The following is a 27,721-nucleotide window of genomic DNA, read 5'->3' as shown; positions in this document are numbered from 1 at the left end:
ATCTCATGTCTGTCTAGCCCCAAAATATTTCCATCACTCCCAAAAGGACACCCCACACCCATTAAGCAGTCACTCCCTCGCCCAGCTCCTGAAAATTACTAATCTGTGTCTCTATGGATTTGCTAATTTTGGACATTTCATGTAAATGGAAACATACAACATGCCGCCTTTTGTGTCTGGTCTCTCTCACTTAGCGTGATGTTTTTGAGGTCTATCCATGCTGTAGTAGGCAGCAGCGCTTTGCTCCTTTTCATGGTTGAATAATATTCCATTTTGTGTATATAGCACATTTGCTTATACAGTTATCAGATAATGGACGTTTGGACTGCTTCTACCTTTTCACAATTGTGAATAATGCTGCTATGAACATTTGTGTACAAATTTTTGTTTGAATACTTGTTTTCAATTCTTTTGGGTCAGTAGCTAGAAGTGCCACTGCTGAGTCATATGGTAATTCCATGTTCAACTTTTTGAGGAACTGCCAAACTGTCCTCTACCACAGCTGAACCGTTATATGTTACCACCAGCAATGAACAAGGGTTCCAATTTCTCCACATCCTCACCAACACTTGTTATTTTCAGTTCTTTTGATTATAGCCATCCTAGTGGGTATGAAATGTTACCTCATTCTAGTTTTCATTTGCCTGTCCCCAAAGAATAATGACATTGAAAATATTTTATATGCTTTTTGATCATTTGTATATCTTCTTTAAAGAACTATCCAGCACAACTTTTTAACTTATTTTTAGACCCTTCTTTGACTGTTAATTTGTTTCTCAAAATCAACAAATTATTGTTTTATTTCTCTATTTCCTCCATAGATGTTTTCTCTCCCAATCAAAGCCTCCATGTTTGGGCTTTTTCCCACCTTCTTCCCAGTGTCTGCATTTTGTACAGCAAAGAAATCTCAGGAATTCTTCCTCCTTGGATAATGAGGGAGAATAAATTGAAACTTAAAATAATTGAATGAGCAAACTGTGTATATGATAAGCCGGGCATGGTGGTGTGCACCTGTAGTCCCAGCTACTCAGGAGGCTGAGGTAAGAGGATTGCTTGAGCCCAGGAGTTCAAGGCTGTAGTGCTCTATGATCATGCCTGTGAATAGCCATAGCATCCCAGCCTGGGCAACACAGCAAGACTTCATCTCTAAAAAAATAAAAAGAAAAAAAAAATCTTTGTGTATGATGTTTTTAGATAAAACTAGTTAAACATTGGAGGGTGCCAACCTAAAGCAATATATTGGTTCTATACTGCTTGAGCTATAATCCTTCTTCATTAAATAACTATACAGTAGGGACAGTGATCTATTAAGACTGATTCCAGAGCCTGAGCTCTTGGCCACTACCCTCTGTAGACTGTATATGTGTATTGAAAGAGTTCATCTAAATTTCTAGGAAAAAATAATCGTTCAAAGTGACTCACACATGAACACACCCTGGAAAGATTTTAAATTTCAAGTACATAAGAAAAAGTCCCACAGCAAACAGGTAAGTTCCCTGAGAAAGACCAACAACCAAGCTGGCACCAAACTTTTCCTCTACAATAAAGAGTGCCAAGAAGGCACTGAAATAATTTTCTGCCAGGTTTTGAGGGCACAAAAGTATAATCCAAAATGTTATATCCTGCCAAATGATCCTTAGGAGAGAAACAAGCAGATATTATATGCATGGCTTATACAGTGTCTGGTAAGTTAATATTTGTACTTCTTAAAGGATAGGAATATACAAACAAAAAATATAAAATTGAAAAGGGGGATCATGTTGGATTAGAGATTCCAACAAATGTCTTGACTATAAAGAAGGTTGAAGTACACTGATAAGGAGGAGGTTGTCACAACCTGGTATATACGAAAAGGAAGCTGCAGTTAAATAAGCAGTTGATCTAACTATTAGAACCCTGGAGATGTTAAGGACTCTAATTTGGCAGTTATAATCAAAGATAGGCAAGGTTAGTGGGTCTGATGAAAGGGGACTACTTGAAGCATTCTTTATGGAATAACTGACCAGATCAGCTCCTCTGTCACTATCCACCACCAGAATGAAGGCCCTAGCCTTGCTCCTCTGGAGAAAAAAGAAAAAAGGAAGCTTTTTCTCTAACACACAAGATAAAATTTCTTGGAAATAATGGAACCTCTACAGCTGATGTTGTCTTCACCGAGTAAATATCACCTTCCTATGGCATTTTAGAGACCAATACCTTTATAATCAAACCTCTCCTTGATCACCCTAAAATGAACTCTATCACTTGATATAATTTATCCTCAATCAAAATACACTCAACTCTGATAAGACTATCCAGGGCAAGAGCCATAGTCCCAACACAGTCTCACCTATGTAATTGCTGAGTGAACCACATTTACTATCTAGTCCTTCATTCTTTTATATAAAAATAGGCCATTCTTATTGCTGAAATCCTTAAAAAAAAAAAAAAAGTAAGATAGTTCAAAGGTAAAATGAAAGCATTCTCTAAGAATACAGGATAATAAATTCAAAAACAAAAATTATATGGCCTTCTACTTCTAGACATGAAGGCGTAGCAGGATCCAGAATTGCCCAGCTGCCATAAACAACTTGAACACTGAAAAACAATTAAAAACCATATTTTCAGATATTGAAAAACAAGCAGTACAGAACTGTAATTCCTGTGAAAAGCAAAAATAATGAGGTGATTCTTAAAATCACCCAGACTTCGTGCCAGAAGGAAATATCCAGATTGTGGCACGGCAGAGGGAGTCCAAACAGAGTCTGGAAGTCTTGCTCAGTGGAAGACACAGAGCTTGGAAGGAGGAGTGAGCTACTACAGCCAGAAATCAGTCTGTGAGTCTCTGGCTAAACACCAATCCATATATGAGTAGTGTGAACCCCCACAAGACTGGTAAAGAACAACTTCCAAAGAAAGAAAAATTACTGGAGAGCTGTAAAACAAATAACTCCTAGAACGCACATGGGGCCAGGATTGATTTTAGTACTCTTCTGCTAGAGTGAGAAATGTTATTGAATATACAGAGCAATCCATCTGAATGGCAGAAAATCTATGCCTTAGAAGTTGAGCAAAGTTAGCCCCAGAATAATGACAACCCTAGAACTACCTTAAATGAGCTTTAAAAAAATTCAAAAGGATCAAACTAATTTATAAGTAACTTAACTGATTGCCAGAAAAAGTCTAAAAGGCTTTAACAGAATACAACAAAAACAAGTGTTAAATAACTTAAAATTCTTAATAGCTAACATTCAATAAAAAATTACTAGATATTGTGCTATGGTTTGGCTATGATTTGTTTGGCCCTGCCAAGTCTCATGTTGAACTTTGATTCCCAGTGTGGGAGGTGGGGCCTGGTGGATGGTGTTTTGGTCGTGGGGGCAAATCCTTCAGGAATGGCTCCGTTCCATTCTCTTGGGAGGGAGGGAGTTCTCACTCTCATTTCCAGCTAGAACTGGTTGTTGAAAAGAGCCTGGCACCTCCTCCCATTTCTCTCTTGCTTTTCTCTCGCCATGTGATCTCTGGCCGGCTCCCCTCAGCCATCTGCCATGAGTGGACGCAGCCTGAAACCCTCACCAAGAGCAGATGCTGGTACTGTACATCCTGTACGGACTGCAGAGCCATAAGCCAAATAAACCTCTTTTCATTATAAATTACCCAGCCTCAGATATTCCTTTGCAGCAACAAGAAAATGGACCTTGAAAAAGCAGGAAAATATGACTGACTCATAACTTGGAACAAATCAGTTAACAAACATGGATCTAGAAATGGAAGAAACTAAATGGGACTTCCTAGAGATGAAAAATAAATATGTAAAATTAAAATTTCACTAGCAGTTTAGGCACTGTGAAATAAAAGAACAGTGAGTTGATCCTCCTAAATGTATAAGCATCCAAGATCAGCACTTCAAAATATATGAAACAAAAATGGACAAAAGTGAAAGGAGATACAGAAAAATATACAACTAGAGTGGGACAATTCAACATTTGCCTCTCAGTAAATGAATAAGTAGCATGAGAATACAGAGGATGAATAAGAACACAGTGGACATGGAAGACTTCAACAATGCTGTCAGCCAACTGGACCTAACTGAAATTATACAATACTTCATCTGACATCAGCAAAACATACATTTCTTTTCATGTGCACATGGAGCATTCCTCAAGACTGATAATTTGCTGTGCCATAAAACCAGTCTCAAGAAATTTTAAAAGCCTGAAATCATGCAGAATATGTTTTCTGATCATAATACAATTAAATTAGAAATCCCTGTTAGGGAGATAGCTTCAAAATCTCATAAATATTTGGATATGAAACATCAGTTGTTAGAGAACCCAGATATAAAACCATCTACCTACCACCAACTGATTTTCAACAAAGCAGGCAACAATTCATGCTGGGGAAAAGAAGCCCTATGCAATAAATGGTGCTGGGAAAATAGGATAGCCACATCCAGAAGGATGAAGCAGGACCCCTACTTCTCACCACTCACAAAAATTAATTCAAGATGGGTAAAAGAATTAAATCTAAGGCATGAAACCATAAGAATTTTAGAGGAAAATGTAGGAAAAAACTCTCCTACATATTTGCCCAGGCAAAGAATTTATGACTAAGACCCCAATAGCAATCATGGCAACAAAAAAAATTAATAAATGGGATTTGATTAAACTTAAAAAGCTTCTGCACAGCTAAGGAAACAATCAACAGTGCAGATAGGCAACCTACAGAATGGGAGAAAATATTCACAAGCTACACATCTGATAAAGGGCTAATATCCAAAATTTACAAAGAACTCAAGCAAATCAGCAAAAAACAAATAAATAACCCCATTAAAAAGTGGACAAAAGGCGTGAACAGAAGCTTCTCAAAAGAAGAATGACAAATGGCCAATAAACATATGGGGAAAAAATGCTCAATGTCACTAATCACAGGGAAATGCAAATTACCCACAATGAGATATCACCTTACCCTAGTCACAATGGCTTTTATCTAAAAGTCTAAAAACAATAGATGCTGGCATGGATGCAGAAAAAAAGGAATGCTTATACACTGTTTGTGAGACTGCAAATTAGTACAACCCCTATGGAAAAGAGCAAGGAGACTCCTCAAAGAACTAAAAGTAGTCCTACCATTCAATCCAGCAATCCTACTATTGGGTATTTACCCAAAGGGGGAAAAAAAAGTTTTCATCAAAAATGTACCTGTACTCGAATGTTTATTACAGCACAATTTCCAATTGCAAAGATGTGGAATCAATCCAAGTGCCCATAAATTCATGAGTGGATTAATAAAATGTGGCATATGTATACCATGGAGTACTTCTCAGCCATAAAAATAAGATGAATTAATACTTTTTGCAACAATCTGGATGGAACTAGAGACCATTCTCCTAAGTGAAGTATCTCAAGAATGGAAAAACAAACACCACATGTACTCACTATTAATTTGGAACTAACTGAGGAGCACACATGTACACAGAGGAAAGTAAAACTCAGTGGAACTCAACCAGGGGGGAGGGGCAAGGAGGAGAGGGGCAAAAACCTACCTAGGGGAACAATGAACAATATGTGAGTGACAGGCCCACCTATAGCTGGGACTTAAGCATTACAAAAGTGATCCATGTAACTTAAAGCATTTGTAACCCCTTAATATTTTGAAATAAAAAAAAAAAATCAGTTGTCTTATTAACCCATCGGCCAAAGTAGAAATCAAAAGAGAAATTGGAAAATAGTTTGAACTGAATGAAAATGAAAACACAATACTATAAATCAAAATTTATAGTACATCTTTTCAACAAATAGTGCTAAAGATATTCATAAGGGGGATAATGAACCTCAACCCTCACCTCACGACATATACAACATTAACATGAAATGGATGAGACCTAAATGTCAGAGCTAAAATTATAAAGCTTCTAAATAAAAAACAAGAAAAGCTTTGTAATCTTGGGATGTCAAAGATTTCTTTTAGTAGGATATAAAATCACAGACCATAAAGGAAAAAATTTATACAATCTCATAAAGCTTATTTTTATATTTATACATTTTATAGTTTATATAGCGGTTGCACTATATATTACCAACATATTAGTATTAATAATATTCATTATCTCTGGGAAAAGATATAATGAAGAGAAGAATGAGGAATAACGTAGACATTTTATTTCCCTTAAGCTCTTGTGTACTGTTTAGATTTTTAAAATAAAACTATACTACTTTCATAAAAATAAGTTTTAAATATATGGTCTGTGGGATGCACTGGCACTTCTTTTAGAAGGAGATCTTAGCACAAGAAAGATCTTGTGAGTAGAGAAGAAACCTCAGGAACAGATAAGGAGGGGCCAATAAAGGAAAGGATTTTCTTAGGACGCCCCCTTTCCCTCAGGAGTTATAGCTTGGGCTTCCCCGACCACCTAGATGAGAGAATGAATTTTGAGGAGCTGCTCTTCAATATGATGTTCAATCAGTCAGTCACCAAGTCTAGATACCGATCTCTGTTTAGAAACCAGAAGGGAGTGGGATAAAAAGAGAAAACACCCTCACGAGCTTTTAAGCAGTTCTTTTGTTAGAGATCAGAAAAGAGAAATGAAAGTGCCTGGCTTGGTGGAGGTTTTTTCCCAATTCTACCTCCTGGTTGCAGAGAAAGCTGAGAGTCCAGGTGTGTGGGCTTCATACTCTTACCAAAACCAGGGGAGGATTTTTTCCCTTTACACATAGAACTGAAAGAGGTAAGCTGACTTAGTGAACCGGACCTCCAGTCCACGGGCCACTGCAAAGCACTCCTCAGCCTGGTTCTGGGCAGAGCCTGGTGGCCGTCCAAAGCCTCCAACTGGCCCTCAGATTCCAGATCCAGTTCCATCCTGTGGCTAGCCAGCAATGACCTTGAGCCAATCAGTTCTGCTCCCTGAGCCTGTTTCCTCATTTGTTGGGGAAAATGATGAGGTTGAAATGATGATCCTAAAAGTTCTGCCCAACTTTTATTCTTTCCTGTGATTCTCATTTTGCATTTTATTCCCTTCAATGGGGAGAATTTCAGCAGCACTCAGGAGTCATATTTGTGTGCCAAAGCTTGGTTCTGTCCTGTGCTGACAAGAGAAGTAGGCTCTGTAGAAATCCGTGGGCTCCCAGGTGCAGGGCTCAGAAACCCAGCGGCTGGGTAAGTGCCAAAGCCACTTTCTATTTTAGCAATTTCTACGGTGACTCCTCTGGCCACAGAAGAACTGAAAGAAGGAACAGCATTTAGACTTCCAACTAGCTTGGAGAGCCATAGGATGGCGTCCAACTACTCTGCCCTGCTCTAACCCTGCTAGAAAGACTTGGGTTAAATTGCTATCATTTATATTTCATTTGATTCTATGGCCCATCTCTCATATTCTTAATACAAATATTTTCATTTGGATCATGTTCTGAAGTTTATGAAGGGCTTTTTCACATATCATCTCACTCGACATTCACTAGTGCTTCTAAGGTTCTTACTTGGGTCTAAGATATTCTAAAACATTTTTGGACTAGACCTAAGAAAATTAAGGCTAAAGGGAAACCCAGCACACAAAATGCAAGATATCCAGTATAATATTTTCACTGATTCACAATGTGATTTGATGGAAACTGTTTAAACTCTCTTGGCCCCAACTTTTTCAAATCCAGAATAAGAAGTTTAGCCCAAAAGATCTTTCCTCCTCGAAGACTCTTCTAGGTTTATCTTAAAACATATTCCTCTCTTTTAAAAAAAATGTGTCTTAAGACTTCAAAAATAAAGTTAAATTTTCCCTCTAAAGCAGCGATTCCCAAACTTAACTTCACATTGTAATTGCCTGAGAGACATTGAAAGTTACTAACATGTTGATGTCTGGGTTTTAGCCACCGAAGATTCTCACTGAATTTCTCTGGACTGTGACGTGGGCTTCTAGAGTCTGAGAGTTGCCCAGGTGATCCTAATGCACAGCCATTGTTGAGAGCTGCTCTGGATTTTCACAGGCAGCCCCTATCATCTGGAGTTTTTCCTTTCCTCTCAAGCCTCCCCTACGGGCATCCAGATGGGCTGTTCCAGCAGGGAGACTCTTCTCTGTGTCCTCGTGGTCTCTTGTTCTCACAACAGCCATCAGCACTAGCTTCTCCCACCACGTTGCAAAGAGACACAAGGTGAATATTGAAATGAAAGCTAGAGGGACTTGCTATCAATAAACAACAAAATAAAGACCACAAAATTCCTTAGTACGTTTGTATTAAGGAAAAGAAAATGACATCTATATTCTTTGATAAAGGCTAAAGACCAAAAAAGTAAACAAGGAGGTGTTCCGAGGGCAAACAGGTCTTTGCCATGACAGGAGGGTTTACCCACAGCAAAGCTCAAAGGAGCTTAGAGGCACGCCCTTACTGACTTCATCTGTGGGCACCGTCCGTTTCCAAATGTTGTCATTGCAAGTAAGTGACGAGTGCATTCATCTTTTATTAATCACTGACTTTAACATTCAAACAAATGCCAGCATTTCACCAAGGAAACAGCACAATCTCAAGAAGTTGGGACATAATTATAGTTGATACAATGTTCCATAATGAGTCCCTGATCCTATCAACATAGGGCTAAGCCTGATTAATCAGTATTCTGAGAACTAAGTGAGCGATTTTTCTCTTTGTCACTGATCCAGCCTGGATTATGGGAGAAGCTGGAAGAGCCACTGGCCCCAGCACGAGTAATAAGGACAAGGGGGCTCTCAGGACACACGTTCTACATCTTGTGATCAGAGAATAATCCTCAAAACCACTTTAAACATCTTTATTCATGCACCAAACATTATTTATCGTGTAACATTTGTTAGGAATCTTTGTATAAAAGAAATCAGAAAATATCCCTGACATTAGGAAGCTCACACTCTAATGGAGAAAGCATGTAAGTACATGCAGTCCTACTTAAAGTCCTTTGTTTAGTCCCAGGCTGTGAACTCTGATTCTGTTTAGGCTTTTCTAACCCATCTTTTGCCCTGGCAACCTGACCCACCCGCTCCATGGGGAGGGACAACATGACCTGGGTGAGTGAGTTCATCCTAATAGGTCTCCACCTGCCCGTATACTTCTTCTTCCGAAAGCCCCTGGTTGTGAACATCTTCTACACCTCTAGCAGGGTCCCCCAGATGCTGGTGCATTTCCTCCCTTGTCAGATGTGGGACCCAGCTCTTCTTCTCCCTGGACCTTGGGGGGACCGAGTTCCTACTCCTGGCCACAGTGGCCATCTGTGACCTCCTGTGTTCCATGGTCATGGTGAGCCCAAGGCTCTGTGTTGTGCTGCAGCTGTCCCTTGCCTTGTGGACCTGGCTAATTTTGCCGTGGAGACACTAGTCATCATGCACCTGCCCACCTGTGGGCACAACATGCTGAACCTTGTGGCCTGTGTGCATATCACGCACACCAGGTTGTCATGGTGGGCCAGTGTAGTGGTCCTACTAGTGCCCTGAGCTAAATGCTGCGTAGGAACTCAGTTGTAGAATGAGGGAAATGCCACAAGAACTCAGATGAGGACAGGGGAGTCCTTCCCCTAAGAACAATGAAGCTTGTACTAGTGGATAAAGTATTTGTGCTACTGTACACGTGTGTGTGTGTGTGTGTGTGTGTGTGTGTGTTTGTATTGGAAAGATGTACTCTTTGCTGCTTTTGAAGACATGAATCTGGAATCTTCTTTGTAGCTCTGGCCTTCTCCCAACAAGATTCAAAAGCAGTTTGCACGTATCATAAATTTTAAATATTTGTTGACTGAGTGAACATCGGCTTATTTCCCATAATCAGTTTTGTCATTGTCCCAAATGTCAACTTCACCATCTATAATCAATCAAATACCATTTTTAATGAACATCTTTTCTGTGCCCAACTCTGATTCCCATCATCACCAGTATTATCATTGCAACTTCCCTCCTCCTCAGTACTGAGCACATCACAGGACCGGGGACATCACGTGGGTCTTGGAAAGAAATACCAATCAGTAAGCAACCCTGTGGCATACTCCATGAGTGGGACACACTGTGCCCGGCGCTGCAAGAGACACAAGTCCAGCATGAGGTCCTTCCCCACAACCTGGAGATTATTTGGAAATATAAGAGATAAATATCAAAAAAATAAAAAACAGACAGAAGAAATGATATCCAACAATGCAAAAAAGCACCATTTTTGCAATATTTGCTGATTGTCAAATATGAGATAGAGATTAGAAGACCTATTGAATTCATAGAATTCCTCTATAGAAGGGAGAAACTCGTGGGGTTTGCAAAGGAATTAAAGGGGAAGAAAAAAATTAAATTGGGTATTTAAAAATGGTAGAATTTGGATGAAGGAGTGGAGACAGATGGGCTCATTCTTGGTAAGTAGGGGAACAGCATAAGTCAGGCAAGGGGGTAGAAGAAGGAAAGGTATATCTGGGGCAGACCAGTTTGGTTAGAGCAAGGATTTCATTTGGAGGAGACATGAGGAAGAGCTAAGGCTGCAGAGACGGGGTGGGCATAGCAGGGCTTTGAAAACAAGACCAAGGAATTTGCATTATAGGCAATGGCAGGATAGCTGGGTTTTTGATATGAGTAATCTAATATGGTGTTCCAGAAGCTAGCCTCTTCTTCTCCACCAAGCCTGTTAGACTAATTGAGACAAAAATAAACAGCACTATCTTTCTTTCTTCTTATTGAACAAACTCTCTATTTTATGCTTCAGTGGAAGGAGTAAGTGAATCAACTATTTATAATGACAGTTCCCATAATTAAAACAGACTTTGTAGACCAGGTAGAGTTTAGAACATAGACAAATGTTAGAAGTAAAAATGAATGAACAGGTCTTAAAGTTGAGAATTGAACAAAGGGTATAACTATAGTCAAAGTGTCTTTTACTGTTCTGTTTTATTTTGGGGCTGTTGTTATTTGGTGTTTTTGTTTGTTTGTTTTGTTTTGTTTTTAGTATGAGAAGATACCATTCCATCTGAGTAACAATGAAAACTCGGCAAGATAAACAGAGCTTACTTGGAGTTTTCTCTAAGTGTCATCTGTGATAACAACCCACATCTGATTTCTTGCCACACCCCAAAAGGCAAACCCCTGGTTAGACAGGTCCCCAATCTGGTTAGGGAGGGACTTGGAGCTTGCTTTGCTGGTATTGACTCGCAAAACAGAGTCTAAATCTCACCAAAGGCACTAGCCTAGGAAAGCCTTCAAACCTTTTTTTTTTTTTTTTCATGGAGACTTATATCAACGCATCATGCCCTTGAAAGCAAAATTCAGGGTCCAAGGTAATACAGAGGTCTGAAGAATAGAGGAAGAGGAGGAAGGCAGTAGGAATAGAATGAGGAGAGTGTTTCTAGAATCGCTTAGGACAAGGGAGGGAGCAAACGGGCATGACGGAACCTCGTCCTGTGGCCATTCTGGACATGCCTGGGAACTCACGTGTTGGGATTTCCCGACAGCAGGACTGCCCTGCTTCTCACTGTTTCTCGCCAAAACAAAATCTCCCCCAAAAGCATGCCTGGCTCCACACAATCTCAGAACCAGACCACTACAGAGAGCAGGAGCTATTGACCGTCTTCAGAGGATGTGAGCACCTGGAGTGATGTTCCGAAATGTCACCTCCTCCAGTTTCATCACTTCCTGAGGGAACCCTTCCCTTCTGATGCGTCCTCACCCCATCTCTCTGCCATGTGAAGCCACTGTCTCCCGTCATACTCACTGACAGGCCCCAGTGCTTTCTCTTCAGAGCACTTTTCCCAGTTTGTAATGACAGGCTTATGTATGACCAGACATGTTGTCCCGGACTCCCCACAAGCCCACACACGCGGTGAGGGCAGAGGCCGCCCCTGCGGTGCCCAATGCTTTACTCCCAGCACCGGGCATTGCGCTCACGTAAGCACTCAAAACATATTCGTTAACTGAATTAATTCTCAAACAATCTGTGGTTAGTTAACTGGTTCCAATTTATAGATTGGTTTATATCAACATGACTTTACATTTTATAAAATGTCTTATATAAAACCTTCAGTGGTAAGCTGTGATATTTGCTGCTGGTTGATAAGATAGGCGTTTAGATAAGTTTTAATGACATTGAGGAACTGGACTTGTCATTAGGCAACTCTACCAGAAGAAGATAGCAGAGCATCTAGCCTGTGGTCAAGGGTCCATCAAATCTGCTTTCCCATTAATCTAATCTTATTTCCAATGCATTTTCAGTCTTTTCATTGCTTTCCTAAATATAACTGGTCAATATATAATAGCAACCTTATACAACATGATATAGCAGAATAAAGTTTAAAGATAATAGCTAGGTGATATTTAGTAAACTCTTAATATTTCTATAATTTCCTACTTTCCTTTTCCTTAAAAAAAAAAAACAAAAACACAAACTCTCAGCTCTTTTCTCTCACCTCCATTGGCTGATGTTAAAATAAAATGCTACTTAAGTGAATTATTCTCTTAGAACCACACCCCTCAGTGAACCTCTAGTGACCTCCTGGCCGATTTCAGAGTCAGAGTCCCTGCCCAGTGATTTCTTGTCCAACGTGGTTGTTTTTGTTTATCTCAGTCCCACATACTACCTTTGCCCTGTTTGACAATGGAATAAAATTGGCAAAAGTTGAAAAAATGAAAAAAACTATCAGAGAAACAAAAAAAATAACTAGTCTTTGCTGGTGGCAAGAAAAGTCCTTGCCATACTCTGATTTCTCTGCTCTCCTTATATGGATGCACATTCAGAGAATACTCGAAATAATATTAATTTTGAGTTATTATAATAACTATTAAAAAGCTGTAATGGATACTACTTATGTGTCACGTACACACATTATGTGTCTAAAACCTCACAACTATTACCCCATTTGACATTCCAGGAAACTAAGGAATAAACGATTAAGCACACCTATAAGAATATACATTAAAGAAATATAGATCTATATTTTGAAAAATTAAAACACAACTGAGAGTAATAAAAGAAGAAATCAGAACAAATGGAAAGGCAGACCATATTTTCACATAGGAAGTTTCAACATTATGGTGATATATGTCTCCTTATGTTAAATTATACATTTAATAAAATACCAGTTAATTTAAAAAAACAAAGAAATTTTTGTTTCAGAGCACATAAAATTATTTTAAAAATAGCATCCAAGAAATTTCTGAAAAAGAAGATTAATAAAGGAGGGCTAGATTACCAGATATTCAAACATATTACAAACCTAAAATAATTCGCCTCCTGTAGTCATGGCACATGCTTGCACCAAGGCAGTGAAATAGAATAGAAAGTCTAGAAATAAGCCAAAATGTATAGAAATTTAATATATGGTAAAAGGTAGCATTTTAAATCAATAGAGGAAAAAATTATGCAATAATAGCATTAAGACAACAAGTTAATCATCAAAAAAAATAAAATTTATTGATACATGATACTTTATATCAGGATAAATTCCAGAAGGGTAAAATATTTAAATGTAAAAATCAAAGCACAAACATACTAGAAGAAAATAAAAGAGAATTTTTTTATGATATCAAAGTGAGGATTGCCTTATGAGTTGAAATCCCAGAAGTCACTAATTTTTTGTTGTTGTTGTTAAAATCAGCAAAAATTTCTGCATGGCAAAATACACTATAATAAAAGTAAAAATAAACAATTAAGTAAAAATATGAAGGGCATGGCAAAGTAGTATATAACAATACAATGACCTAGCACTCTTGGAGGCTGGGGGGGGGGGGGAGGATTGCTTGAGCTCAGGAGTTTGAGACCAGCCTGAGCAAGAGCAAGACCCCATCTCTACTAAAAATAGAAAAATTAGCCGGGCATGGTGGTGCATGCCTGTAGTCCCAGCTACTTGGGAGGCTGAGGCAGGAGGATTGCTTGAGCCCAGGAGTTTGGGGTTGCTGTGAGTTAGGCTGACGCCACAGCACTCTAGCCTGGGCAACAGAGTGAGACTCTGTCAAAAAAAAAAAAAAAAAAAGACATAAAGAACTCCTACAAACCAATATGAAAAAGGTCAAAAACCAAATCCAAAAAAGACATAGACTGTCCACAGAAAATGATACAAATGGCTCTCAACATACAAAATAATGATAAACTCTTACTCATAATCTTATTATGATTAGTCCAAATTACAGCTATACTAACATTCCATTTTTTTACCTAGCAGATTGGCAAAAAATATAAAGTGTGAAAACAAGCACGCTCATAAATTGCTGGAGGGAAAGTAAATTGATGCAAACCTATGGAGGGCAAAACTTGTCAAAATTAGGAAATTCACATGCCATTTGACTCAGTAATTCCATTTCATGGGATTTATTTTATGGTTAATTTTCACATGTGCAAGATTACGTATATAGAGGGGTATTCACTACAACATTATTATAATAGCAAAAGACAGGAAGTAACCTAAATGACCACAATCAGATAACTAGTTTAAAAAAATCATGATACATCCATGCCAGAAATAAAAGTGAGGAGATACTATGTGCCCACATATGCAGATCTCCAAGGTACATTGTTACGTGGAAAAAGCAAGGAAACAACAGTGTGCAACTATCTGTGTAGAAAGATACAGAGACAGCATAGTTAGTTAATAAGTTATTTGGTTGGTTAGTTAGTTACTGGTATAGAATATGCCAGTATGTAAGTTAGTTGATTCTTTCATTAGTTAGGTATTAGTAGCTTTCTGGTATAGAACAAAATCTCTCTAGAAAGACACACATAAAACTGATAAGAATGCCTCCAAAGCAAACAAGTAGGAGATTTCTGTATATACTCTTCAATACATGCTGAACTTTTAAACATGCAAGTATATTACCTATTTTAAAAAATAAATGTTTAAATTAAAAATGTGGAGTCATTTGCCCAAAGATTCTAGTTCATGAGCATATATCCTAATCAACAGGGAAATTTTCACTCTTAAAGGAGATTAAGATTTTTCTCTGTCAGGAATCCAATTGCAAGCTATTCTCTGAAATTCACACATTGATGCATTTTCAAAAAAAAAAAAAAAAAAAAATTTATCCCTGCCTTAGAGACACTCATCTCCAATTAAAACTTTTTCCAAAATTATATCTAAAAATATTCACATAGCAATCGGAGCACATTATTTTAAAACAATATCCAAACATAAAATGGAAGAGGGTGATTCTTTTTTAAGACACATTAAAATAGATTTTAGGTAAAAACCAAGTCAAATCCTTGAGTCTTTGTTTTTCAGAATAAAAAGTACATATTTATTCAATGCAGATGTGCCTCTGTGACATTTGCTTGAGGCAAAGAAAGAAAGTCCCAGAGACAATTTTAAAACAGAGAAAGTCACAATCTGTCTTTTTCTAAAGGAATGATAAACACAGAGAAAGTCTGGTGGCCACTGAGACTTCAGAGAAAAGAAAATTGAAGGCAGAACAATGAAAATATTCGAGAGAGAAGAAATGGGGTGGTGTACAGAAACCTTCCAGTAATCTTAATAAAATTAAAACCAGATTATCCAAGTTTGTGAAGAGAAAAAGAATCCCCACACAGTGAAAGTCAATTAGAACTCGCAGCCCTGGCCACAGCCCGCCACAGCTACCTGTCCCTTGGGACTCTCGACATCGTCCTCAAGAAGGTTGCTGCTTCCCCAGCCACAGCCTGGTTCAGTTGCAGACACATATTCTCACTCCCCGGAAGGCAGTTGAGATAAGATGGTACCGTTAATCAAGACTTTTAACTGAAGCCTTCCGGACAACAAAGGAGATATTAACACAAACATAAAGAGAAGCACAACATTTTATATTCTGAACATCTGGACAATACCGGCTGTCTGGGACACATGGGACTCCATGTTAATGGTGTCCCAAGGAAAGGAAGCACGCTCAGAGAGTTCCCAGATGTTCCCGTCTCCTCTCCCTCCCAGAGGAGGATCCAGTCATCACCTGCCTGTGAAGGCATTGCCATGTCAGTGCACCACCGGTCTGTCATCCGCCCCTGAGTCTTTTCTGGGGTTCTGGATAAGGAGACCATGCCATTTAAGCCACCCAGAAGCCCCTGGCCAACAGCAGTAACTGCCCGAACATGCCTCGAAGCTTGATGTTGCTGAAGATGAGGATGAAGGGGTGCACAGATGTGCTCAAATAGATTATAATCTGCCATGGCCAGTACCACTCGCTCGCTGAAGTGAAAAAGCCCGCAGCATCGATGATCAGGGACACAAAGGCCAGAGCATAAAGAACGAGGAAGGAGATGAGGGACTTCAGAGCTCTGGTGTGAGCCTGGATGCTGGGGTCCTCCAGGATGCGGGTGCTGTGCTGCATTCTCCGGGTGTGCCTCCTCAGAGAATTAATCAACAGTGTGATGGACACCAGAAAAATAAAACAAGGAATTGACAACGTGACAAGTTTCAGGGGCAGGAAATAGTGAATTTCCATCCTCCTGTTCCACTGCTTGTGGGTCATGTTCCCAGAAAATTTTCTATCTAAAGATCCTTGATACACAGTGTGGTTCCCCCAAAAGAACAGCAAGGTTACGATGAAGGAGATCAGGACAGAGCCCAGCAGGAGCCGGGGCACCAACCCTGGGAACCTCCACTTGAGCCAGAGGAAGGTAGGGTGGGTGATGTTAGCGATCTTCATACAGAACAGGACGCCGAGCAGGGTGCCAAACCAGAAGGTGGCTGAGTTCAGGAAGTCCCAGTGTAGACCAAAGAACTGTCGGGAGAGGCTCCTGGGGTACTCGAGCAGGTGGAAAAAGTAGTAGAAGTTGTGCACCAACCCAACCCACTGCAGGCAGAAGCGGGAGGCACCCAAGCTAACGAGGATCATGTCCAGGGGCAGCAGCCGGCCATGCCGCAGCCACTCTCTGCTCAGCACCAGCGCGATGAAGCCGTTAGCCAGGATGCCCAGGAGGCACAGCAGGACGAAGAGGAGCATGAAGATGGTCGTCAGTGCTGACTGCATTTTGGACCACTGCCAGCCACCGAGGCACCACCCACAGTCCCTCTTTCGATCTTTTCTGGGGGTGTCAGAAGAGTGGTCAGGCTTTTCATCTGAGCCAGAGAGGAGGACGCTCAGGCTAGGAAGGAAAGGTGTGCTCTCGGCTCAGAGAGGATGCAAATTCCCCAGGGCTCAGTTACCACCAGGCCTGCCAGCTGCCCCTGATTTGCTTTCTCTGGTTTGCCTGCATGCTGCCATGGTTAGCATCAGTGCGGAGGATTTTTCAGGGTCTCTGTGACTGAATTCCATCCTTCTTAGTCCATCCTGGGGCCGTGTGAACACTCCTCTTCCCATCAGTCATTCGCCAGACCTTAAGTATCCAGGCAAGTACAGGGAGACACCTAGGGAACAGTGATGCCGGAGAAGCCTGTCTCAGCCGAGCTTCCCTGCTACACATCCACGCCTAGCTGTGAGCCGCCATCCTTCTGAGTCAAATACCTTGTCTACCTGTCCATCCAAATCTCTACTTAAATCCTTCATGGACCCTAAAGTGTAAATGATTGATTATGGTTTAACCTGGTTTTGTGTTTCCAGTGACAGATTTCCTTGTGGTGGAGAGACACCCAGAAGCAGGACTGAGTGCCCCTACTTCTTGCTGGGTGTTGACTGAGGCCACCAGGTGAGCTGTTTCAACATGGCTGCTTACTGCATTACGCCAGCAAAGAATCTCTGGAGGGGGTCGCTGGCAAGATGGAGTCTAGAATAACATAACACAGTCATGGAGTGACCTCCTATCACCCTTACCATATCCTATTGGCTAGAAGCAAGTCACAGTCACCATCAACACTCAAAGGAAGGGAGTTACACAAAGCCCAATACCAGGGTTAGGGACACAGTGAATGAGGCAGGAGGAACCTCACAGTCTGTCACATGGAGACACCACAGTTTCTCAGGCATAGTGAGCCCTGTCCTCCAACATCAACATCAAAAATAGATCCCTATGAGACCATGATGAAAAGTAAAAATATTTTCTTTTCTAATAGATCCATCATCTCACATAGTTATTATTTTCAATGTTTTTTGTGTGGTTAGAACACTCAAGAGCTAATCCCTGAGCAAATTTCAAGTATGCAATACAGTACTGGTAACTATATTCATATAACAGCCCTCTGCTTCAAAAGTAATACTTGTTGTGTTCTCACATTGTAGAAGGAAGAAGGGCAAAAAGGGTCCCAACTATTTTTCTCCAACCCTTTTGTAAGGGACTAATCCCATCCACTAGGGTGGAGCCTCATGGCCTAATTACCTCCTAAAGGCCCCACTTCTTGATACTATCACATTGTGATTAAGTTTTAATACATGAATATTGGGGGACATTCAGACCATAGCACTCTGTGACGGCCCATAGCTGGCCTCCTACCCCGCCCTGATAGTCCTAATGTGGCCATATTCTTTTGACTCTGCCCCCAAAGTTAGCCAGTCAGACTTTCCCTCTTCCCTAAATCCACCAGGCAGAAGTAAGATTCCAGTCCATTGTGCCTCCCAACTAAAGAAATCATACAGTAAGCTTCATGAGTGGCCCCAGAGAAAGCTCCAGACCACCACTAGTTTTGAAATATGAAGGAGGAATTCCTTGTCCTCTTCAATGGGATGTAGGATGGAACTCAGACCATAAATTTTTCTAAATATTTATCTTCACAAAACCCTCTCTTCTCAACCATCTCAACACTTTCATTTTATCAAACAGTTTCAAAAGATATGGAAGTCTGAATATAGTGAACTGGTAGCTCACTTGAAATCTCGTATCATTAACTATATGTACCTGGTAGAAATCTCCACTTTCACCATCCTGTTATTTAAAGGGCAAGATCAGGAAAGTCATGTTGGTCATGGTAAGAAATTTGGATATTACTCTAGTGTAATAGAAAGCAATTGGGGGGCGGTTAAACAAGGGAGTGACGTGATTTAATTTATGTTTTCAAATAGACCCCTGAACTAATATGTAGAGAATAGAATCAGGGAGGGGCAAAGGTGGAAGAGAGAGGTCAGAGGTTACTGCATTAGACCATGCACAAGTAGACGGCAGCTGGTCCTCAGGCAGAAGCCCTGCAGGTGGTGAGCAGTGATCAGATGCTGGTCTATTTTGAAAATGGATTCAATAGAACTAGCTTCGTGAATAGAGGTGAGACAGAGGAATCCTGGTTTTTTTTTTTACTTCAGTAACTGGAGAAATTTTATAGAGACATTTGAGGGGAAGATTGGGAGAAGAATATATTTATGGAGAGAAACTTGTTTTGGTCATGTTAAGTTCAAGATGCTTATCAAATATCTAAGCTGAGACCTGAAGCAGACAGTGGAAATGCACATCTGGATCTCAGCGAAGAGCTGGGGCTGGAGTAACAGGTTTGGGAGGCAGCCCCACTCACGTGGTATTTAAACCCATTAGACTACATGAGATCATCTTGGGAAAGCTGCGGATGGAGACCACACAGGGGCTGGGAGCAAGCCTGGCACCTTCAACTTCTAGGGGTCCAAAGCCAGAAGATCCCACAGAGGAGATGTGGCTGAGGCTGATGTTAGGGAGGGATTCCATTCCCCGAGCTCATGTTCAGGGATGGGGAAAGAGGAAACGAAAAGGTGAGGAGGGCAACACTGGAGCGAAATACATGCAGCAGAGATTCTAGATCTCCAGGGTGATCTGCACCAGGGTTGTACGCCACGTTTCCTTGGGAAGTGCCCTAAGGTAGACACTGTCAACATGTCCTCATGTTTGAGAGGCCCTTGGGTTGCAACCCAAACCTAGCACGGCAGCGTACCAGTGTTGAAACTGCCATCTGCCCTGTGCTTTATCCACCCATTCAGCAAAATCTATCCGGCATTCACTGTCTGTCAGGCACTAGACCAGGCACGTAGGTACAAAAATTAAGATAGTCTCTTGAGGAGGAAAGACAAGCAGACATATAATGATGATTTAGCATAATACCTGATAAAATAATAATTAATATATTCTCAGTGCTGCTAGGCATCCCCATGTGCTAAGGACTTTAAATACATTAATATTTTTATTCTCAAAAAATCTCAAGGAGTTTCCAAAATGACGCTGAAACAATTAGATATCCACATACAAAAGAATGAAGGTGTTCCCCTTCCTCGTGCTACACACAAAAATTAACTCAAAGCGAATTTAAGAGTTAAAACTACAAAACTCTTGGAAGATATCATAAATCTTCATGATCTTGGATTAGACAAAGCCCTCTTAGGTATGACACTGAACATAAGAGCAACTAAAGAAAAATAGATAAATTGGACTTGGTCAAAATTAAAAATGTTTGTGCATCAAAGAGTATCAATAATAGAGTGAAAAAAACCACATAATTGAAGAAAATATTTGCAAATTATTTTAGCCACTAAGGCGGCTAAAACCAAAGGACAGACAATAAGAAGTGTTGGCAAGGATGGGGAGAAATCAGACCCCTAGTACACTGCTGGTGGGATTGTAAAACAGTGCTGCCACTTTGGGAAACTGCTTGGGTGCAGCTCCTTCAAATGTTAAACAAAATTATCACACAGTTCAGAAATGCCATTCCTAGGTAAACACCCAAGAAAAATGAAAACATATATCCACACAGAAATCTGTACATGGATGTTCATAGAAGCATTATTCACAGTAGCCCCCAAGTGGAAATAACACAAATGTCTATCAACTGATGAATGGATAAACAAAATGCAGTATATCCTGGTAATAGAATATTATTTGGCAATAAAAAAAATCAAATGCTGATGGATGTATTGTATGACATGTGAATTATACCTCAATAAAACTATTTAAAAAATTGGTGGCCACATCTGAAAGACACAGGGAGCCTCTCTCTGGGGGTTCCTACTGGTCAAATTTGGCAAAATTTGAGCATTGAAATTAAAAATAATGCAAATAAAAGAAATCAAGTGAGGTAGATACTGTTGCTATCCCCATTTTACAGATCAGGCAATGCAGGTACATGAGGAGTCACCTCTCACAGTCATAACTATAACAAGTAGTGGAGCTAGGATTTCAGTGCGGGCAGTGTGGCTACAAAGCCTGTCTTCTTCACCTTTGCAGTATCCTGTCTCTGCTCTGAAAGCATAAACAACACATAACACCTGGTGGGACGTGGAGGGGAAGAGGTAAGAGAAAGCAGGTGTTGGAAGGTCTTGCAAGGAGATACAATGCTTGACTTGAATCTTGAATTTCACATAGAATCTATCAAGGAAAGTGAGGATGGGCAGGGAAGGAGGTAAGCTACGGGAAAAAGAGTGTGATAGGAAAATGCACGGGGTGGAGGGGTGGGGGGAGAGATAGCTTGAGGTAGTTCAGAATGACAGGAGGTGAAAAATGGTTATATAGGAAGCGGGAAGGAAGGAGCAGATGTCACAAGGTGACGCCAGATAGGTAGGCAGGGACCAGGTCACAAAGCTCCTGCTATGCTATCGTCAAGTGTTTGGACTCTAGCCTGAAGTTCACAGGAAACCATTTTTGGAAACTTGAGCAGTCAAAGAAAGGGAATTCTTTGAAGCAGACTCTGCTTTTGGGACTCTCTGGGCACAGTCAAGGGCATGGTACTTTGGGGCCCAGCTGAAAGGGGTTCATTTTGTGGCATCTGCCCAGAGCCAGCTCTGCGCTGGTATCCTGGGGGTTGGTGACTCAAGTGTATTGGGACACAGCTCCCATGCCATGGATGCTGGTGGTCTCACAGCAGCCACCCCCCAGAGGCTCCTTCAGGCAGCTCACGGACATGGAAATCAAGCCGAGAGGCAGACTTGGAGAGGAAGAATATTCCACGTGGTACCTGTTGCATGAAAACATGAAATATAACCACTGGAAACCCCCTGCTCCACCAACTGGGGGAACATTTTACAGAGGGCAGAGGGCAGGAGCACTGAGGACCAGAAATCAGTGCTCATTAACCATTACAATTTAGGTATTAATAGTTATCAACAGTTTGTTTATCATATATTTATTGAGTCTGGACCTACCAGTTATGCTTATAATTTCCCAGACTATTCCAAGCATCATGGGTCCATCATTTGTAGTAAGGAAGTCATTTCCATTGCATAAAGGTCACTATCATATTAACAATTCTCACCCTGATAACTTTATCTCAACGGGTACCCAATTCTGAGTTCTGCTCTCACAGCATGCTGCTTTGCCTTTGGGCTGCTCCCTTTTTCCTCCATGTGGTTTTGAGAATGCCATCACCATGACCCACTTTTCAATGGTGACTCAGGGCTGGGCAATGACCCAGACTGGCAAATTAGAGTATTTCAACCCCAGGGCAGAGGCACTGGGTCAAGAATGGGCATCTGACCTAAACTGGGCCAGTCTAGGGCTTCCCTAAGACTTGCTACATTAACCCTGCCGAGAGAAAAGGTTTCCCTCCCTCTGAAAGTGTGAGCTCCGGCTGCCAGCTACCATCTTCCCCCGCCACATGGAACAATGCATCTGCACCAGGCATTTGGCAAAAGCCAAACACAGAGAAAGCCGAGGACAAAGCCCTGAGGACGTTGTATAACCACTGGATAGTGTCATGTCTGGGACAGCACAACACCTCTAGATTTCCAACCTGTGAATATACAAAAACTCCCTATCTTTTTTGAGCTAGTTTGAATTTTTTGCCACTGGTTCCTAAAAGAGCTTTGGTTAATACCCAAGAAAAAATTGTTTTCTATAAATTTATCCAGAGAAAAACAGTAGAAATCAATAAAAAACAAGACTAAGATTATCCTTCTACAGTAGACAGAATTCTAAGATGACCTCAAATTCCTGGATCCTGGTTACACATCCCTTCTCCCAGTTATTCAGTCAAACACAAATCTAGGTACGTTGTGAAAGGATTTTTCAGTTGTAATGAAAGTCCCAAATCGATTGACCTTGAAACAGGAGGATTACCAGAGAGAGCATGACCTAATCATATGTGCCCTTCAAAAGCAGAGTCTTTTCCAGCTGGTGGCAGAAGAGGACGTCAGAAAGACACACTCAGTTTGGCCTGGAATAAAGTAAACATCCATGTTATAAATTACCTATGAAGGCCAAGTGACAAGGAACTGAGGGTGGCTTCCAGGAGCTGCGAGCTAGCAAAAAATAGGGACGTCGCTCTTACAACCGAGGAAATGAATTCTTACAATAATCATTGAGCTTGGAAGAGGACCTCAAGTCCCAGATGAGAACCAAAATCCCAGCCAACACTTTAATTTCAGCCCAGAGAGACCCTAAGCAGGGCTTCCAGCCATGCAGGACCTGGACTGCTGACCTATAGAAATATGAGCTAATAAATAAATATCATTTAAGCCATTAAGTTCGTGGCAATTTTTTATGCAACATTAGAAAACTAATACAGTCTTCTTACCAGGTTCTCTGACACCTACAGTGCTTAATTTTATCCCCGATTGGTTCTAAGAAGATAACAGCAAAATAAAGCATATTAGTTGTCTCTGTGTTATTCCCAACATTTAAATAAACATTTAAGTGAATTTTTCAAATATTTTTGTTTTGTGGATGCTTGGATATGACATAGACACAGGTATACCTTAATTTGGAAATCTTATCCACATTTGGATTCTAATAACTCTTATGAAATGCCTACCATGTCAATCAACCTCTATGCTAAGCATTTGACCTCTATTGCCGCATTTTATTCTCACAACTAACAGCAAAATAGGAATTATAATAATTATAGATTAGAAAATTTATGCTCAAAGAGTCTCAGTGACATCTTCAAGGTCACCAGAGGAAGATTTTCTGGAGTTAGAGTTTCGCATTCTGAGTCCTATGCTCTGTCCTCTACACTCCAATGTCATGAGATCTACCACTACAGTGTGTGTGTGTGTGTGTGTGTGTGTGTGTGTGTTTGTGAGGGAGACAGAGAGAGAGAGAGGGAGAGAGAGAAACCACTGAAACTATGCAAAACTATTCAAGATAGAATAGTCCTAATAAATATCCCCAAAAGTGACAGAGAGTCAACAAATATGGTACCTAGGACAGGTTTATATAATATAACATTTGTCTATGGTGGCTAAAAACAGGAAATATAAGGTCAATATACATGAAAGCATGCTCCATGGGACATAATGTTATAATGCAGAATAGTATTGGCTGAGAACCTTGGGTAGGACTGGCCCATGATTTCCTATTTGAAGAGAGAAAATGAAGTGTTTACAACAAGAGTCATCACAATGTAGACTGTAAAACAATGAGCAAAGATATAAAAATGTTGCCTGAAATAAAATGTTCAGAATCTGTCCCTACCCAGACTGTCCTGCTGGATTTTAGGGGCAGAGAGCACCACTGTGGTGGAATAATTCTGAAACAACATTACCCAGTTTATTTCATCCTGGTCCCATTTTAAATTGCTATAAAAGATTTACGATAAAATTCTGCCTAGTAAAATCAAATACTTTTATTCCTAAGTTGGATGAGGTTTTTTTTTTATGTTTTATACTATACTTTCCCATATTTGCATATTCTAGAAGTTTGCCATCTGTGAAAACAAATGTTTGCTTCCTGTGAAATGGTAAGAATTCTTTTGCTCATTATTCATCATTTTATATTTTCATGCTTTTTCATTTATTTTTATATTTCAAAGTCCCTTTTCATACTTATGGAAAGGGCTTCTTGTATCTGTCATTGCAGATAAGGAAAATAATCATAACATAAAAAAGAATATAAATTTATGGTTCTAATTTTGTAAAATTATGTTCGTATGTTTGATATACTACCATTGTACATTTTTGTGGAATGCACACATATGAGGCCAATTCAAGGTGAGGAAAAATGTCTGGAAGGAGTAACTAGTGCTAACTGTGATTATCTCTGGGTAATGAAAGTTAGAGATCTGAAAACTTTTTCATAATATTCTATTCTCTAAGTTGCCTGCAATAATCCCATATTATCAAAAAAGAACATGCAAAGTTTTAAAATTAATAAATTATTTGTGATGTTACTGTGGTTCAAATATGTCCCTTCAAATTCACATGTTGAAACTTAATGGCAAATGTGATAGTATTAAGAGGTGGGACCCTTTGGGAAGTAATAAAATCAAGAATGGGCTTTTATAAGAGCAGTAATCCATTCATGAGGGGATGAATGGATTAGTGCTCTTATAAAAGGGTTGAAGGGAGTGCCCTTTGCCTTTTGCCCTTTTTGCTCTTCCAGCTGTTCCACCAGGTGAGGATGGCACCAGGTGAGGGATGATGCCATCGATGGAGCAGGCCCTCACCAGACACTGAGCCGGCCAGTGCCTTGATCTTAGACTTCCCAGCCTCCAGAGCCATGAGAAAATAAATTTCTGTTGTTTATAAATTACCTAGTCTCAGGTATTTTGTCATAGCAACAAGAACAGACTAAGACAGGCGTATTTGACAAAGACTAAATACCTTTCCTTTATCTCCACATTATCCTTAACCTGTAAGAGCCTGTGACTTGAGAATACCAAGAGGTGATTGATCTAGCGTGGGGGCTGGAGGAAGGGCAGAGCAGGACAGAACTGGTAGAAGTATTTGAGGTCTCACCATCATGCACAGTTGTACGTTGATCTTCAAAAGACTTAATTACTGATACTTTTCCACTAATCTTCTGTATAAATATTGAGCATTTGACTAATTGATCCAACTAAACCTTTCATCACATCGGCCTTACCCATCCCTGCAAACACATGCTGCCACTACCAATACCAGCCCTACCATCTTGCCTTCGCCGTTACAACCTGAGGATTTCAACCTCTACTTCCACAGTACAGATACAAAAACTGAGGCCCTGCATGGGTAATGACATTCCCAAGGCCACCACATAAATAAGAGGCAGAAAAAAACTAACACTTAAACTCAGATCTTGACTCCAAGATGCTGTAATGCATTTTTCAAGAGCCCTTGTGTTTAGTTCTTGGCCATTTGGTTTAGTTCTTCTCATCACCAATTTCATGCCTTGGAAGCCCTTTGATTTCTAAGATAGAGGCCCAAATCAAAACCCTTATATATATCTTCCTGGATCTCTGCCAGTATATGAGAAGGAGGAGGATGTCTGTAGTAGAATGTCAAGTGTAGTGTATCAAAGTGTTTGTCCTTCATTTGTACCCTGGGAATGAGTGATTAGGAGGACATCTGGCTGTGATTACGGCACTGGACTCACCTGTTCCAAATTCCCAGTTTCTGATTCCATAGGATTCCCTAAGTTCATGGAAACCATTTACAAATTTCAAGTCGAAGCACAAGAAAGGAAGCCTCTTTGAGGCTTTGGCAATTTTAATTCTCAGGGCTGGGTTACTAGTGGTTGCTGACGGACTGGACTGGCCAGGAGAAACTAAGATGGAAATCGTGCTAGTCCCTAAAGTCTGATGGTGTTAAAAACAAGCACAGGACCAATACAGACTAATACGGTGAGTCAAAGAGGAAGTCAAAGGCAGCAACCACAGGGCTAGCCCCAGCTGGAAGGAACAGGCCAGGAGCAGAGTCCTCCTAGGGAAACCAGTTCACTTGTCAGATTATCTATGAGACAGTCGAACCTAAGCAGAATTTGGAGTCCAAAGTTTAAACTAAGCAAAGAAACGTAAATGGAGAACGGAGGTAAGCAGAAGAAAACATCTCAAGGTTTAAGTTCATTTTGCCCAAATGAGAATGCTGTCAATTTTAGGGCAGGGCCTGGCTTCCCCAAGCTCTATGGTTTTAAGCTCCTTCTTGATGTGAGAGAGGCAGAGCTTCCAGCACGTGGTGCTCCAGAGAGCAGGGCCCATGGACGTGCACACGGGTGTGCTCGCCTGCAGCTGCTGCAAGGCGCATAGCTCTGCCTCGGGGACATTCTGAAGTTCCAAAATGTTGTTCCGCAAAGCAACTGCTGAGCTGCTCCCCACGTCTGAAGGACTTCACATTCCTTACAGCCAAGAGACTCTGCAGTGTGTCTCTCTTTCACTGCTGTAGTGACAATAAAATGGCTAAGGATGCCCAAAGTTGATGATTCTTTCACCCATCAGCACCTGTCAATACTTTAATTCACTCTGCCTCGTTGATTCTTCCTCACAAAGTGTTCATGACCATTTATCTTTTGATTCTTAAAAGGATGTGCTTGAAGAATGTTTGCTGAACACAGTCTAAGGCCTTAATCATTTAAACTTGTGGTCCAATGTCAGACATAGCTTTTGGTCTTATAGAGAAATATGTTGTTCTTTCAGTGGACAAGGGCTTTCTTTAACCCCCACATCCCCCACATAGTGGCATGAAGGAAATATTTGTCAAATGAATGAGGTTAGTTGCTTTTCCGTTTTAAAATAATCTTGATGTGTCACTACATATTTTGGTACAGATGCTTTCAATATTTGGTTATTTGAGGAAACTGAGTTGGCAAAACTTTATATAAAAGCTATGATAGATGCAGTAAAGCTTGCAACTGACTCTGGAATGTTGAGAAGAAATGTGTGTATATTTTTATCATCGTGATTCTCCTCACCTAAAGCCATCAAATACTGGAATATCTATAGAGTACGTTATACATGCAAAGATGTTTGCAGTCTTACTTGCTGGAACCCTGAAAATCTACTCTCACTACTAAAGTTTGACGGAGATTTTTAAAAAAGAAAAAAGAAAAAAAACAGATCAGTAAAACCTCAACAACAATAATACATGTAATAAAAAATCCCAAACATGGCTGGGAGTGCTGGCTCACACCTGTAATCCCAGCACTTTGAGAGGTTTAGGTGGGAGGATCACTTGAGGACAGGAGTTCGATAGCAGCCTGAGCAACATAGTAAGACCCATCTCCATAAAAATATTAGCCAGGCATGGTGGCGTGCACCTGGGGAGGGAGGATTGCTTGAGCCCAGAAGGTCAAGGTTGCAG

General features: G+C 40.5%; 2 protein-coding genes across 2 annotated transcripts in view; both read right to left on the bottom strand.

The window, feature by feature from the left end:
* Nucleotides 1-27,721, bottom strand: part of TMEM139 (transmembrane protein 139) — a 360,773-nt gene that overhangs the window by 182,739 nt on the left and 150,313 nt on the right. The gene's annotated exons all lie outside the window — the stretch shown is intronic.
* Nucleotides 15,959-16,885, bottom strand: TAS2R41 (taste 2 receptor member 41). The gene has a single exon (XM_069462391.1). It carries the CDS (start codon nucleotides 16,883-16,885, stop codon nucleotides 15,959-15,961), a length of 927 nt encoding a protein of 308 aa, XP_069318492.1.

The sequence above is a fragment of the Eulemur rufifrons genome, chromosome 29, assembly GCF_041146395.1.
Source record: "Eulemur rufifrons isolate Redbay chromosome 29, OSU_ERuf_1, whole genome shotgun sequence".
NCBI lineage: Eukaryota > Metazoa > Chordata > Mammalia > Primates > Lemuridae > Eulemur > Eulemur rufifrons.
The sequence above is the reverse complement of the archived record's forward strand: the minus strand, read 5'-3'. Positions and strand labels throughout refer to the sequence as shown.